At 64.9% G+C, this 14,765-nt stretch overlaps 4 protein-coding genes across 4 annotated transcripts in view; 1 reads left to right on the forward strand and 3 right to left on the reverse strand.

The window, feature by feature from the left end:
- Positions 1-361: 361 nt before the first annotated feature.
- PFL1_01007 (uncharacterized protein) lies at positions 362-5,751 on the forward strand (the record flags this gene model as incomplete). Its single annotated transcript, XM_007878507.1, has 3 exons — positions 362-5,419; positions 5,532-5,604; positions 5,717-5,751. 3 exons carry the CDS (start codon positions 362-364, stop codon positions 5,749-5,751), a joined length of 5,166 nt encoding a protein of 1,721 aa, XP_007876698.1.
- Positions 5,752-6,065: 314 nt separating this feature from the next.
- PFL1_01008 (uncharacterized protein) lies at positions 6,066-7,246 on the reverse strand (the record flags this gene model as incomplete). The annotated part of the gene is made up of 6 exons (XM_007878508.1): positions 6,066-6,148; positions 6,261-6,604; positions 6,709-6,719; positions 6,838-6,884; positions 7,018-7,099; positions 7,217-7,246. The coding sequence occupies 6 exons, from the start codon at positions 7,244-7,246 to the stop codon at positions 6,066-6,068; spliced, it is 597 nt and encodes a 198-aa protein (XP_007876699.1).
- Positions 7,247-9,295: 2,049 nt separating this feature from the next.
- PFL1_01009 (uncharacterized protein) lies at positions 9,296-11,499 on the reverse strand (the record flags this gene model as incomplete). Its single annotated transcript, XM_007878509.1, has 2 exons — positions 9,296-10,114; positions 10,213-11,499. The coding sequence occupies 2 exons, from the start codon at positions 11,497-11,499 to the stop codon at positions 9,296-9,298; spliced, it is 2,106 nt and encodes a 701-aa protein (XP_007876700.1).
- A 1,046-nt stretch (positions 11,500-12,545) lies between these two features.
- The window catches only part of PFL1_01010 (uncharacterized protein), a gene marked incomplete at both ends in the record, with an annotated part of 3,718 nt that continues 1,498 nt past the window's right edge, over positions 12,546-14,765 (reverse strand). Inside the window, 2 exons of the mRNA XM_007878510.1 lie at positions 12,546-13,800; positions 13,885-14,689. Coding sequence (XP_007876701.1) covers positions 12,546-13,800; positions 13,885-14,689 — 2,060 coding nt within the window. The remainder of the gene's footprint in view (positions 13,801-13,884; positions 14,690-14,765) is intronic.

A 14,765-nucleotide genomic window follows, 5' to 3' on the forward strand; every position in this document is an offset into this window, starting at 1 on the left:
CGTCCACCCGCCCCTCTCTGCTCGACTCGCCACCGCTGCGCCGAGCCCCGTATCGGCGCTTCCGACTGTCGGCACCGGTTCAGGTGCGTCGCCAACAGCACAACACAGAGATCCTGGATCGCCGGCCATTCCGACACGCCCACGGCCCCCCGCCCGACGCGTGCAGCACCAGACTGACCTGGAGGCGTGTGCCAAAGGCGATGCTGATCCGCACATAGACGAGACCGGCCCCTCGATCTACCCTCGCGACCAAGCTGCGTCTTGACCGCTCACCGCGCATGTCGACCCGCGCCGACTCGGCTTGAAGGAGCGGATCTCAATCTTGCCACTGGCTCGCCACGCTCCTGCATCGCCTCTTGCGATGCTCTCCGACGCCGCGGCGGACGCGCCTTCAGCGGCTGCAGCCGCCGGGTCCCGGCCGCCCTCTACGACGGCTGATCCGCTCGACGACTCCTCCGCCCGGCCAGCGCTCCGGACCGCAGAGGCACATCCGCTACTCCTGGACGGAGCTGCCGAGACCCGGCCCGACGCTCGACCCGCCGTAGCTCGTCCACTCTGGAGCCAGAGGGTCGAAGCCCCGGTCGCAAGCGGCCCGTCGCGCTATTTCGACCTCAAGGGCCTTCAGGAGAGGCTGGAGACGACCCAGCGCCCTGGCACGGCTTCTCCGACGCGGACTCGGAGCCAGGCCGAGAGCTACGACTCGGATACGTCGTCCCTACGTGCGGCACGGACAGAAGAGCCGATGACCGAGCATGAAGAGGACGACAACGAGGCCGACGCCTCGAACGGCTCGATCGTTGCCGCCAACGGACAACATCTTGAACATCGAGACGAGCCGAGCGCAGAGCTCGCTGCTATTCTTGCACCCTCTTCGGCCGCTGCCAAGCGGCGACCCCCTCCTCTGGTGGCCCCGCAGGCGCGCACGCCCCTCGGCTTCCAGAGCTCCTCGCGATCAGCGAGCCAGACACCACAACCGACGACTGCTCGACCCACACGGGCTTCGTCCCGCGCCAGCCAGCGCCAAGGTGCACTGTCGCCATTCGGGCGCGCCGCGGCGTCGGAAGGGAGATACATCGCACGGCCTCCCTCGGCCTTCAGGGCCGCGGCGAACGCCGACGACGACGCCGACGACGACGGCGAGGGCGACGACGAGGTGCGGAGAGGCCCCAGTGTTGACATTCTAAGGACGTTGCACGGCATGTCGGATGGCGAGTTGCAGAGCCTTCTCGGGGCGACGAGCCGGACCGACCAGCATCGGGACGGGCCGCCGTCCGGTGCAGCATCGCCCATGGCTCGGCGTCGCACCGACTCGCTATCCGATTCGGGCCACCGGGCGCCGCCAACTCCAAAGGCGGCCGCCGTCCCCGCCGTGCAGGTGCAGGCCCGCACCCACGCCCTCATACGATCGCTCTCTTTTGCCTTATCCGAGGCCCTCGACGATGCTGCCAAGGCAAAGTCATCGGCCATCAAGGAGAGGTCAAAGAATCACGAGGCCGTGGAGTACATGAATCAGCAGCACCGGTCGAGGGAATTGGCGCTCAAGGAGCTGTGCCTTCAGCACGGCATCAAGGAGGGCGAGATCAGCCGCTGCCTGCTGCGTGCGCCCGTGTTCGACGCCGAGGCCACCAAAAGACGGATCGAGGCCGATGGCCACATCCTGACGACGCCCAAAACGATCGCATCTGTGGGACCTGCCCATCGCGCTGCCAACGAGACTGGCCGCGACTTCGGCACAACAGCCGATAAGGCTGACAAGGGCGCCTCGGCCGTCACCGCCAGCCTGCCGCGGTCGTTGCAGGAGGCCATGCTCGAGGAGCTCGAGGGCGCGTACGGAGCCAGCCTCGGCGACGCCTCGCCTTCGATGAGCGCCATCAGCCAACTGGGCGGCAGCAGCCGGGACCGCTCCCCGTCGATCACGTCGTTCAGAACCGAGGCGTCGTCGGCGTCGAGCTTCAATCGGCTGAAGCGATCCGACGGAAGGACTCGCGGCAGCCATGCCGACCTGAGAGCCGAGATCAGCAGCATCACGTCCGCCTCGAGGTCGCCGATCACGGTCAACAGCCCGTCGAGCAAGGCCGGCAACGTGTCCAGGCCGCCAGCCGTCCGATCGTCGTCTTCGGCGAGCACCACCTACCGCACTGCCTCGACGGCTGGGCTAGGAGAATGGGCCAGCGGCCTCATGCCTTGGGCTGCATCCGGGACCAGCCGCAAAGCAGCCGCCAGCACGGCGCCCAGCAACGTCAAGGCCACCAGCCCTGGCCGGCATACCATCTCCGAGGGCCTGGTGAGCGAAGAGCCCGACCCGTTCGAGGCGCCGACCAAGTCCAAGTCGACAACGGCTCTGCCAGAGGAGGGCAGCAAAGCTGCTGCTCGGAGAGAGGCCGAGGCCGTTGCGCTTGGATCGCCGCAGGCACGCAGCAGATCGACATCAGTGCCTCGAGCGGAATCGGCGGAGGCTAGCCGACCCTCGTCGAGGTCCGGCCTAGGCATCTTCGGGACGCTGGCGTGGCGGAGGAAGAAGCCTCAAGCTCAGCCGGAACCACCCGCTTCCCCGATAGCGGCGGACCGCCCGCACGGCCACGCTGGAGAGGCATCCACCGACACCATGAGGCCAAACGGCGACCTCACGGGCGAGCAGCGGCACGAGACCGCCGCAGACGTGGCCGTCGAGACAAAGGGATCCCTCGCAGGGTCTGTCGAAACGAGCCAGTCTGCCGACGAGAACATTCGGAGAGGCGATGACGAGGAGCCAGATTCGACGCCGACAGACCGTCCCATTGCCATCCGCCGCAGCTCGAGCAAGAGCATGCCCGTGGCGCTGCACGAGGCCATCGGGTCAGAGCCGCCCTCGCCGCTGACCGAGAAGCTGCAGGCTCAGCTCGGCCTGCCGCCGGACGTGCTGCCGAAACCGACCCATTTCAAGGCCATCTTTCTTGCAACGCGGATCATGACACCGGACCCGTCGAGCCTGCTCTACGACAGCGGCAAGAAGACATCGGAGCTGATCGCCTCGCTGGCCTCGAGCTTGGTCGGACGCGCAAGGGACGAGGGCAAGATGGTCGAGGAACCCTCCAGGTTGGCAGGCGTACGAAGGCCCTCGGGAGCCGCTGCCCGACCGATGTCAATGGCCCATGCGATGCTCACCCAGACGGTCGAGGACCACGCCAAGCGTGCCCCGATCGGCCAGGCGGAGCGTGCTTCCGTCGGCCAGGTCGCCGGCGGCCCCAAAGTGGCCCCCTCGACCACATTCGCCCGCGCCTTCGGCCGGTATACCCGCTCGCCTGCTCGGGACGGCTCGGGGCAGCAGATCGAACCAAACGTAACTCGCTTGCCGGACACCTACCGCTTCACTGCGTCCAACGCACCGGCTCCATCGACGCCAGGCGGTGCTGAGCACGCGCAGGGAACAGATGCCCCCCTGGGTCTGCCAAGACCGCCAGCAGCAGCGGTCGAGCTCGAGGCCATTGTGCCTTCCGAGGCTGCGCCGCCAACGCTGGCAAAGAAGCGGAGCAAGAAGAAGAAGAGACAGCAGCGACAGCAGCGAAAGACTGACGGCCCCGGCCCCTCGCGCAGGACCAATACCGGCGCTCCACGGTCGGGCGGCCTGGATCCGCTGGACGAGGAGAGCTCCGGCGACGAGTTCGAAGTCTACGGCGGCAAGGGTCCAGCCGCAGGGTACGGGCAACCTCAGCGTGACGGCGCCGAGGACGACGACGACGATAATGACGTTGACGAAGTAGACGATACGGACAGCGACGACGATGCCGGGCTACTGACGGATCGGTACGGCTTCATCTACGACGCCACGCCCGCCGACATCCGTCTGCTGCGCCAGGCGCGCAAAGCCGCCACCCCGGCGCCTGCCTGCCTCACGGGGATCCGCGTCGGTGTGCGGGCCCGCGGCGGCACCGAAAGCCAGAGCGAAGAGGAAAGGGAGGAAGCCGACAACACCGAGCTCGACACCGAGGACGAGCGGGCCAGCATCGACCGCAGCAGCCTGGCCGACGGGGCTGCCGGCGATGATGTCGAGGACCTCAGCGAGGGCGAAAGCCTTGCGATCACGGGCATCTCGTCTGCACCGAGCGACGGCGCCACCGCGGCAAAGGCGGTCGAGCCTGCCCAGAGCAAAAGGGGCCTGCTCTCGCTCTCGCACTCAAAGCCGGTGGCCGAGGCCCTGTCCGTCAGCGTCACGTCGCGCCCAGCCTCGAGGGGCAAGCGCGCCGGCCTGGCAGCGGCAGCCACGAGCAGCAGCCCGGCCTCGAGCCTCACCGACATGCAAGTCGCACCCGCCACTTCCGCCGACACGGCGCAGAAGGCCACCAAGCCGACGTCGTCGCAGACGGTGCGGCGGCTGCTGGGCCAGCTGCAAGAGATGCACGACAAGCAGCAGACGACGCACAAGGCCAAGTGGGACGACTTCCTGCAGCGGCGGCAGGAGCGGCTCGGCCGCGCCAATCTCGAAGGCGGCGTCAACGGAACAGCCGGCAGCAGCAGCAGCGGAGGGGGCGGCGGAAGCGGAGCGGGCTCGATATCGCACGGCCGCCGCAACTCTGCCTCGTCGCACCACGCCACCGGCATCGCGGCGCTGGCGTCTTCAGAAAAGGCGCCCGAAGAGGACTGGTCGCAGGGGATGGTGGGCATCAACCGGATGGGCGCCACCAAGTCGGGCAAAGAGGACTGGAAACAGTTCCTCTCGCTGTGCCAGGCGGGCATCCCGCTGTGCTACCGGGCCAAGATCTGGGCCGAGTGCAGCGGCGCCAACGAGGTCCACGAGCCGGGGCGGTACCAGGAGCTGCTGCAGGAGCACGAGGGCGAGACCAACCAGTGCCTGACGCAGATCGACCTCGACGTGCACCGGACGATGCCGACCAACATCTTTTTCGGCGGCGACGGCCAGGGCGTGCCCAAGCTGCGGCGCCTGCTGGTGGCCTTTTCATGGTACAACCCGGCGTGCGGCTACTGCCAGGGCATGAACAACCTGGCCGCCACGCTGCTGCTGACGCACGCCACCGAGGAAGAGGCCTTTTGGGTGCTGGTGTGCATCATCGAAAAGATCCTGCCGTCCGAGTACTACACGTCGCACCTGCTCGTGTCGCAGGCGGACCAGCGGGTGCTCATCGAGCTCGTCGACGAGCTGATGCCGGCGCTGTCGGCCCACGTGGCCGACCTGGGCGTCGACCTGCCCGCCGTGACGTTTGCGTGGTTCCTGTCGCTCTACACCGACTGCCTGCCCGTCGAGACCCTGTTTCGCGTGTGGGACGTCATGTTCGTCGAGGGCATGGTCATCCTCTTCCGCGTCGCCGTCGCCATCCTCAAGATGAACGAGGCCGAGCTCCTCGCCACCACGTCGGCCGCCGCCTTTTACGGACAGGTGCACTCGATGACCTCGAGGCTGTTCTCCGTCGATCGCCTGATCAAGGTGAGTCGTCGCTTCGCTTTGGACTTCAGAGGCGGACCTACCGTTCGCAGACTGACCAGTCGTCCTTTTCCCCTTTATCTGTCTCCTCAATCGTGCTGCCGCCGACCATCAGCTGGCATGCGAAGACCTCAAACCGTCGATCCGATACGCCGTTATACTCGAGAAGCGCGAGAGGCATGTAGCCGGTGCGTAGTCCTGTCGAAACCCTCTCTGACCTGCGCCTTTGCCCATCGACTCGGCGCGAGCGTCCGTGTCGCTGACGCTGCCCTTTCTCTGTTCCCCGACATACCACCACAGACCTCACGCGCGAGCTCGGCCTGGACGCACCGTGATGCGAGAGCAGGCAGGGGGCGGATCCACGATATCGACTTGCCTTCAACGACCTGGTCATGTCACTCTGTGAATTGTAGTCCCTGCACGGACAGGCTCGAAAAACCCCGAGCGGAACGAAGCTGCGACGGATGCATTCGTCACGATTCCAGACTTGACTGGGAACTACAGCCCGGGCTTGGTTTCGTGAGAGAGCGTAGTGAGCCCGAGCGTCAGCCGAGAGGCTGGGCCCTGACACTGTGATGAGGGTCAGCTGGACGAGACCAGGCTTGATGTGGGCCGGGGGGCCCGCGACTGGCTGGACTGCGCAGCGCAATCAGGCCTGGCCAGGCTCGGAGTGCTGGTACTTGAGGTCGACAAACTTGCGCATGGCCTGGTGGGCCTGGTCCAGGGGCTTGGCTGCAAAGAGAAGATAGGCGCGACGACGATAGATGGGCACACGAGGCACGAGCAAGGGTGGTCAGCACTTCGATCCGTCGCATCGCAACCACGAGCGCGAGGAGGCACGTACACATGACTTCGGCCGTCTTCTGCATGGCGCCGCCCGACTGCGGGGCCATGGGGTGCGGGCGGGTGGTGGCCATTTTGCGCGCGTCGAGGAACTGCCTGGCCAGCTTGACCTGGTCGTCGTCGCTCAGCTTGGCGACGAGCTTGACGAGCTGGTCGTTTTCCTCCTCGTCGGCGTGCTTGAGGAAGAGGTCGCCGGCGCGCGTCACCATCGAGACGTACTTGTCGTGCCCGACGCGGTCGACGCTCTCGCTGTCGATCGAATACATGGCCTGCTTGACGTCGTTGTGCTCGGCCTTGTCGTGCTCGGCCGCGTCGGCCATGCCGTTCTCGGCCAGCGTCTTGTAGCTGCAGGCGAGCCAGAGAGATGTGTGAGAGAGAGGAGCCCCGAGACGGAGGGTCAACAGTGGTCCAGAGAGGTCAGAGAACAGAAGGCAGGAAGGCCAACTCACATGCTCATTTCCTGCACGGGCACGCCGAGTCGTGGAGCGGTGGTGAAATCGACACGAGTCAGACAATCGGCATGGTTACTCGTGCACATAGAGTCGACGGGCTCCGGCCTCGACGCCATGCAAACGTACCTCGGCATCAGAGTGGACCGAGGCCTCGCGGATCATGGTGTTGACGACTGCAGGCGGTGACGAAGCGTGTCCGCACGCGTCGCGAGGCGGACGGCAGTGGTGAAATCACGCATGTCGTCAGCCCTCGTTGCCCCCTCTGGTGGGCGTGTTTGGCAATGTCTGGTGCTACGCGGCACTCACTGTCGTGCATCAGGCCACTCTCCTTGCGCGAGGCGGCATCCTTGAAGCGCTCCAGGAGGTCGCGGAAGTTGTCGTGGTCGACCTGCGGTACCAGGCAGGTGGGTCGAGGCAGAGGAAAGGAGATGAAGGTCAATTTCGAGAGCAGGCGATGGGGCCGCAGCGACCCGGACCTTCAAGAACAGCCGAGACGGCAACATACCTTGACCTCTCGGATGACGGGCGAAGTCATGTTGGACTTGGATCCAGCTCCGGCAGCGGTGGCGGCGGCGGAAGAGCGGGCGATGGCGGTGGTGGCGAAGCCGGCGGTGGCGTGTGCTCCAAGCGTGCAAGGCTGAGGGCGTCGAGCGAGGGTCGAGACAAGGGGCGCAGGGCCGATCAGAGATCGTTGAACAGCCGTCCTGCCCGCGCCGCAGCCGGTGCCGCTGGATAGCAGCGAGCGCAGAGGCGACGCGCTACCGGGCTTCGAGATGGTTCGGAGGGCCGTCATCGTCGCGCCTGGATTGTGCGTGCGGATGCGGAGGGGATAGAGGAAGGAGGGCGACACTCACTTGGGAAGAGTGAATAGACAGAGAGGCTGGAGCTCGAGTGGTGTGCGGGCGGGTTGTTGCTGGCGGTTGGGAATCGGATGGTGGCAGAAGAGGGACGGGCAACCGAGGCTCCTACCGCCTGTCCTGCTTTATACCCTCTCTTCCAAAGGCGAGCTTCGGTGCGAGGCCGCCTCAAGGCATCGTCGAGGGCGAGCACGGCGTCGTTGCTCCCGGCCTGCCTCGGACCTTTGGCCTGACCTGAATATGAGACGATACTATGATGCCCACCGCGCTCAGACGCAGCACGCCAGGCAGCTCCTCAGGCCGATCCGTCGAATGGCCTCGAGATCGGCCAATGAGGATGCGCCGAACACTCATCGACGTCTTGGCTGGCCGGCTGGGTCATGCGCTGATTTCAAAGCTACACGCACGGCCTCCGTTCGTCGTCGTTGATCGATCCGTTCGGCGAATGTCCAGCACCGACCGTGAGGCGAGTCAGGGAGCTGATTCACGACGGGCCCTTACCAGACGCTACGCACGTTGGCCCTGGTCAGCGGGTGGTGAGCGGTCTTCTCCTGCCTCGTCTGGCGATGCGGTCGAGGCTGTGCCGATGAGAAGGCGCAGTCATCAGGTGGGCATGCATGCATGGAAGATGCCGCTGCTGCTGCTGAGTGGACGTTCGGGGAGGGTCCGGATGCGCGGATCAAGCACGTCGTCGAGGTCGGGAAGGGCAGGCGCCCAAGCTGTCACGTTGGGCTGGCTGCGCCCCCCGCTTTGCTTGCTTGCCAGCAAGGCGAGAGCGAAGGTGTGGCTGGTCAGTCGCAGACGGAACTGCCCTCACGCTGCACCAGTCCACGACGGCCTGTCGCCCTCGTGGGTGATTCAGCTCCTTCGGCTGCCCATCCGATGGCAGGAGCAAAGTGGGGCGCAACATGACAAGCGGCTGACTTTGTCCTCGGCCCTCGCGAAGGGGGTTCATGTTCACACAATTTTCGAAACAGCTTCTTCTCGAATCAACAAGCTGACATCTCGCCATCCATTCCAAAGTTGCCTCGGCCTGCCGAAACTTTTTGCACTTTGGGATTTTAAGAATTGGCGCTCTTGACTCGCTGATCCGTCCGTGATCCCTATCACAGCGCCCAGCTGCCGCCAGAAAGTCAACTTTTTTGTGTCGCACAATTTCCTCATTCTCAGCCTATCGCAAAAGCGCAGGATGAGCAAGAGTTCAGCTCGTTCATTTTTTTTGAAAAAAAGTTCCGGCAGATTTCGAACACCCGGCTACCGGAAGCTGCTGCCAAGCCAGGAAGACGGCAGAGGCACGGGGAGGCCCGGGGGCGTGGCCTGCTCCCTGCACGCTCGACTGGGGACCCCGCCCCTTTTGCGCGCCCAATTTTCGAGCCCTTTTGAAAAGGCGTGGATCGACGACTCTCTCGCAGCCCCTTTTAACTGCCTTCAATCAATTGCCCGTCGGTTCCGCCTCGCTCGCAGCTAGCATGCTCGATGGCTGCGGGACGTGGCCGGGTCCTGCCTGCAAGAGGCTGGGACACGGTGACGCCGACGAGACCGTCGTGTGTCGGATGTGCCGTGCCCTGTCGGAACCAACCCGTCGAGCTGCTCCAGAGCCGCAAAACAACCAAGCGTCCCACCCGACATCGCCACTCGCATTCCTCAACAGTCTATTGCCCGTCCACGTCTACCTGCCCCGCAAAACGTCTGCTCTTGCCCCACCAACACTCGACAACGACGCCCTTCTACCCCTCGAAAGCCTCGTTGCCGCCCTCGGTGTCCCTCCTGGCCCAGCCGTTGATGTAGTTGAGCTGGAGCTGGCGGTAGCCCGTACGCGGCTCGATGTCCGTTCCGTCTTCTAGCAGGCGGGCAGTGGCCTTGCTCGCCTTGCCTGCGGCGGAGGAGCGTCCCCGCCCGATGGGCGGCGGGGCGTCGACAAAGGGGTCGGCTTGGCCGAGCACCCTCTCGATTGTCGTGCAGCTCGCACCGCGGCCAAAGAGGGACGAGAAGGGTTGCGTGTCGCCTTCTTCGGAGATCGACGAGTGAGCAGTGGGCTCCGTCGCGTCGCCTCGGCGCGCGTGGTTCTGCTGCAGCACCCGCGACCACCAGCCGTCCTGGGTGATGTGCACGGCTCGGCGCGATGCGTCGTTCAGCCTGTCGATCGAGTCCGAGTCCGAAGCCGATCCGACCGGCTGATCCTTGGCCGCCGCGCTCGTGGTCCGTTTCGACTCTGGCTGCTTCTCGGATCGCCTCGACGAGTCGCTCGGCTGGGGGACATCCGAAGCATCGGCGCGGGCCGAAGCCTGGCTGCGCGGCGGCGATAGGATCTCGCCGCCGACGGCGGTGCCGAGACCCTCGACGCGGATGCGGTCGTCCTGGATACGGTCCACGGCGCCGCCGATGGTCATGGCACGGTCCAGGCGGCGGAAGCGCGATCCGGCCGCCACGGGCTCGTGGGCGATGCGCACCAGGAGCAGCTCCAGCTTGGGGTTCTCGTCGGCCGAGAGCATCCGGCGCAGCACGTGCTCCAGCTTGTCGTCGTCCAGGATGATGCCCGGGTAGAACTGCCATGGAGCGAAGAGCGAGCGGGAGAGGGAGAGATAACGCGGACGTCAGCGCGGAGCCTGGGCGAACACGGAACAGCCAGTGACTTTTGCCTCACGGTCAGGGTAATGTACCGCAGGGTGCGGATCTCGGTGAACATGCGGTTGATCCAGTTCTCAAGGGTGGCCGTGACGAGGTGGTAGGCGACAATCTCCCTCGGCTCCTGAAGCAGGTGCAGCTGTCGACGGTGGGCGTGGCGGTGCTCGACGAGCGCGGCGAGTGTGGTCTTGTGGGACGTGCTGGCGGCGGGAGGATCCGGTGGGTCAGGCAGCGGCGGCGACGGCGTGGCTGCCGCGATGCTCAGGCTGCCGAGGTCGGGAGGATCCGCCGCCGTCGAAGCGCTTCCTGTCGCTGGGTCCAGGGCCGCCTGCTGCGATGTCAGACGCTCCTGGGCCTCAACCATGTCCCACGGGTCGAGCTCGCCCTCGACTGGCCCGCTCAGCGTGGCCGACATGGCCACTCGTCTCCGAGGTCCTTGGAACTCTGGACGATGCCCATTGTCCCTGGCAGCCCGTGTCTGCCGGTTGCTTGCGTAGAGCGTCTGCCAGGCGGGCCGCGCCGGCTGTGCCATTGCAGAGGACGCAGAGGTTCCTGAGCCCTCGGCGGCGAAGCCATCGCTATGGAGGCCTTCCCGGGGCGCGATCGTCCCTTCATCCTCTCCCGCGCCTTCGCCTTCGCCCTCGCTCGCGCTGCCGCTTTCGGGATCGCTGACCTCTTCGATGATCTCCTCCTCTGCCCAGTACACGCTGACCCGCCTGAGCCTCTTTGGCCCTCGCTTCGACTTGGCCTTGCCCCGCGGCATCCTTCTGCGCGAGGCGTAGGCATGGCCGATGATGAATCCGCCTGCGGTCTCCTCGTACCAGGCGGCCTCGGCGAGGCGGTACTGGACGGGGTCGATGGTGAGTCCATTTCTCTGGGCCGCACTGACGTTGCCGAACCAGGCTCGGTCGAGGCCGGCAAAGAGCTGCGACCCGTGCTCGTGGTTGAGGACGTGGCGAAAGTAGGCGTCGAGAGAGCGATCGGTGTCGAGGGAGATGGTGCGGTAGAGGTGCGGTGTCGCCAGCCGGAGGAAGGCCTTGTTGACTAGGAGGAGGTTGGTGCGTGCTTGCCAGGTGGATGGAGTCCGGGGCTGGCCGGGGATGGTCGTGTCGCTGGGATGGCCCTCTGGAGCGGGTGCGGGAGTGGGCGAGGAGGTGAGGAAGACGAGCTCGATGATGAGTGCGAGGAGCTCGTTGGGCAGCCGGGGAGAGGGCCGGCTCGGGTCGATCGTGCTGGCGTCGGGGCCGTGCACCTGGATTTGATGCATGGCGGCGTCGCTTGTGCCGTCGATATGGGGGCTCGCCATGACCCGAGGGTGGCCTGGGCTTGCGATGGTGGTGGCGGCGGTGCTCTTCGGCGTCGGGCGTGGGACCTCTGGAAGGATTGAAGCGTCGATGTTCTGTGTGAGCGTCCGTCTGGCCAGCAGCCTAGTAGGCTCGCATTTTGGGCCTCCACATGATCATTATTCAAAGAAAGGGGTCTTCCAGGAGGGGGAACCGGGCGGGGGTTTCGCTCAGGGTCGGCGGTCCTTTCGAGCGCCACGCACGCCCTGGCCCAGCGCTCCCTCCGTGCGCTACGCACTTTCCAACTCTATGCTCCTTCCGTGCGTTTCGCACGGCTTCGGTCCCCGTGGCATACGAGCCATATCCATGTTGATGCTGCCAGGCCACACAATCTGCCATCACCCAACAGATTCAACGCGACTGTTCGGCATGGAGATTGCGACAAGGAAAGAGACCCGGTGCCCAAGCGTGACTGTGACCTAGGGGAGAATCGCTGGGTTGAGCCGGCAAACGGGCCTGACGAAGTTCGTCGGGTCAAACTGGCAAATGAGCCTGACGAAAGTCGCCGAGTCGAGCTGGCAGGTGTGCTCGACGAACGGCGTAGGGCCGAGTTCGCATATGGACCTGACCGAATCCACTGGACACGAACCACCATTCTCGAGCAAGCATCTTCTCAGTGTGGCATCATCCCAGAGCAGTGACAGCTCCATCGTTCGCTCGGTCCCTCCGCTCGCCACGAACCTGGCCGGCTCCTTGCTATCCTCCACCATGTCGTCCTCGTACTCACAACGGGGCCGAGGACAGCGACCCGGTCACACTTTCGGCCTCGAATAGAAGGACGTGCACCGTACCAGCTTTTGCATGCCTCGTTCAACGGTCCAGCTACGACCCCTGCCGCTCAGTCTGACAGTCAACAATCACTGGCATCGGTGCTCAGCGCCTGGCATCATCCGCTGCATGCGACGGTATCACTCTGCTCCCGGCGGCACCATACACGAGCAGCTGGTCGACGCTCAACGATGATGACAAGGCGATGTCGTCGATTACTCGAGCGCTCAACGATCAGTGGTCAGGGCGATGGCGAGGGGACAGGTGGGCCAGGCGCGAAGGCGCCACGCAGGTGGGCCAGGTAGGCCATGCCCTGGGTGTCGTCATGCTCGCGTTTGAGGAGGTTCAGTCCAGCGAGCATCATCCGCACGTTGTCGTTTTGGTACGGTTTGTCCGAGTCGATCCGGTCGATGCTCGACCACTCGAGCGGTTGTTCCAGGCCGTAACAGTCGACGATCTTGCCGTGCCCGATCCAGCGAGATGCGATTAGGGCCAGACCCTCGTCCTCGGTCAGAAGCCACGGCTTACGCTTTCGGGTCGGGTGGATCGCCTGCCATGCCTTGTTTTGCTTCCTCCTAACCTTCAGCCACTCCTTGGCCTGGAGCCTTTCCGCTGCCGTCATCGGTGCCACGTCCACTGCCGGCTGGACGACGATGTTGCTGCTGTCGAGGCGGAGAGTCGGCAAAGCCGACAATGCTGGGAGCAGCACTCCTTGGAAAGTGCCTACTGGATGACTGAACTTGGTCATCTGGCATGCTCTGCAAACGACCGCGATGTTGTGTGCCTCGTATCGGCCTCCGTCGACGCCGGGGACCACCCGATCGATGGACACATAACACCACGAGGTGCTCGCCAGGGGCGTGGGCCCGTACAGGCACAGGACTGCCCCGCAGTATTTGCAGAGGCCCTTGCCCTCGACGATGGCCTTGTAAACCCAGGTGCCCAGGGCAGCCCAGAGCTCCCGCTTCTTGGCCTCCCGTAGCGCAAGGTTGTTGTCCCTGAGGTCGCTTTCGTCGCCCTCATCGTCGCTGTTGTCGTCGCCGAGGTCGCTGTCGTCTTCGTCGTCGCTGTTGTCGTCGCCGAGGTCGCTGTCGTCTTCGTCGAGGTCATCATCGGCCTCGTCGCGATCCTCGTCGCCTCCCATGATTTGCCTCGGTCCCAACGAGGGCTTGGCCAGAATGCGTCTCGTCGTAGTGACGATGCGATTGCGAACGAGATTGACGCTCTTTCCCCGCCTTGCCTGAGTCTGAGCTCTCCACGTGGCACGGTGCAGTTCCTGATCGGGACAGATGCCTTCCTGGAGAGCGCGGCCGCACTTGCATAGACCTTTGAGGCGAGGGTCTCTGAGGTTCTTGACTATCACCTCGACTTGTCGGTCGTACCCCTTGAGCGCTCCGGTTGGACGGACGTCGTCCAGCCTGAGGAGCCACGGCTCCTTCTGCATCTTGATGACTTCGACGAGGATCGTGGCGCATTCCGACACGAGAATATGGTCCCTGTAAAGGCAAGCAGAAGCGAGGGTCAGCCACAGGTACAGCGGAGTCGACGTCACACCATGCACGGCAAGCCTGGGTACTCACATCGGGGAACGGATCTTCTCGTTCGAGGCGGCGAACGCTGCGCGAATGTAATGGATCATCTGGAAACGGGTCCAGGAGTATAGGAGAAGCTCCTTCGCATCCGATGATGACACGATGGCGGGTCGCAGCTGCCCGATTTGGGCACGGGCGCGATCCCCGCTGGGCGTGCCCAGCTCCCAGCTTCCCGGGATGGTGCTCTGACCTTGTGGGGAAGGCGGCTCCGGGAGGCAAGCGATATACGGATGCTTGTCGCCTTTGACCTGCGATATGAAGGCTGACTCTTTTGGCCCTCCGAGCTTGAGGAGCCGCGCCTCGACGACCTGCGGTTTGGCGAGCCGTGCCAGTCCGATGATGGCTTCTCCTCGCTCTTTTGGGCTGGGAGGGACCTCCCCCTTGCTTCCGCCCTTTCCTCTTTTCAGGGCCCCGACGGCGATCAGCTCGTCGCGAAAGACGCGGAACGTCGGTTCGCTCGTGATGCGAGCAAACGCGCTGACTGCCGCGTCCGTTGGCGGGTGCGTCGCGAAGATGAGGATCTGGCGCAGAGCCTGCAGCTGCCAGTAGATCTTCGAGTTTTCGAAGCTCCATGGCTCCGGGTACGTCCCCTTCCTCTTCGCAAAGTCGTGCCAGCCACCGTCTGGGCAACAAAAGAGCAGCCCGTCTGGCGCTCGCACCGGTTGCCAGTTCCGAGGATCGGCTTCGCCACCGACTGCGTCCTTGACCAGGCGCACGTACATCTGAGTCTCCATAGGCCGGCATCTGCTTCTCTCCTTCGAGCCTTCTGCGGCGATCAGGGACGTGCTGGCGGCTGGCGTGGCGGCGGGGCTGGGCGCCGTGCCGACGACCGGCGTGATGGCGGAACTGGGCGCCGTGCCGACGACCGG

Source organism: Pseudozyma flocculosa (assembly GCF_000417875.1).
Source record: "Pseudozyma flocculosa PF-1 unplaced genomic scaffold scaffold00002, whole genome shotgun sequence".
NCBI classification, from domain to species: domain Eukaryota; kingdom Fungi; phylum Basidiomycota; class Ustilaginomycetes; order Ustilaginales; family Ustilaginaceae; genus Pseudozyma; species Pseudozyma flocculosa.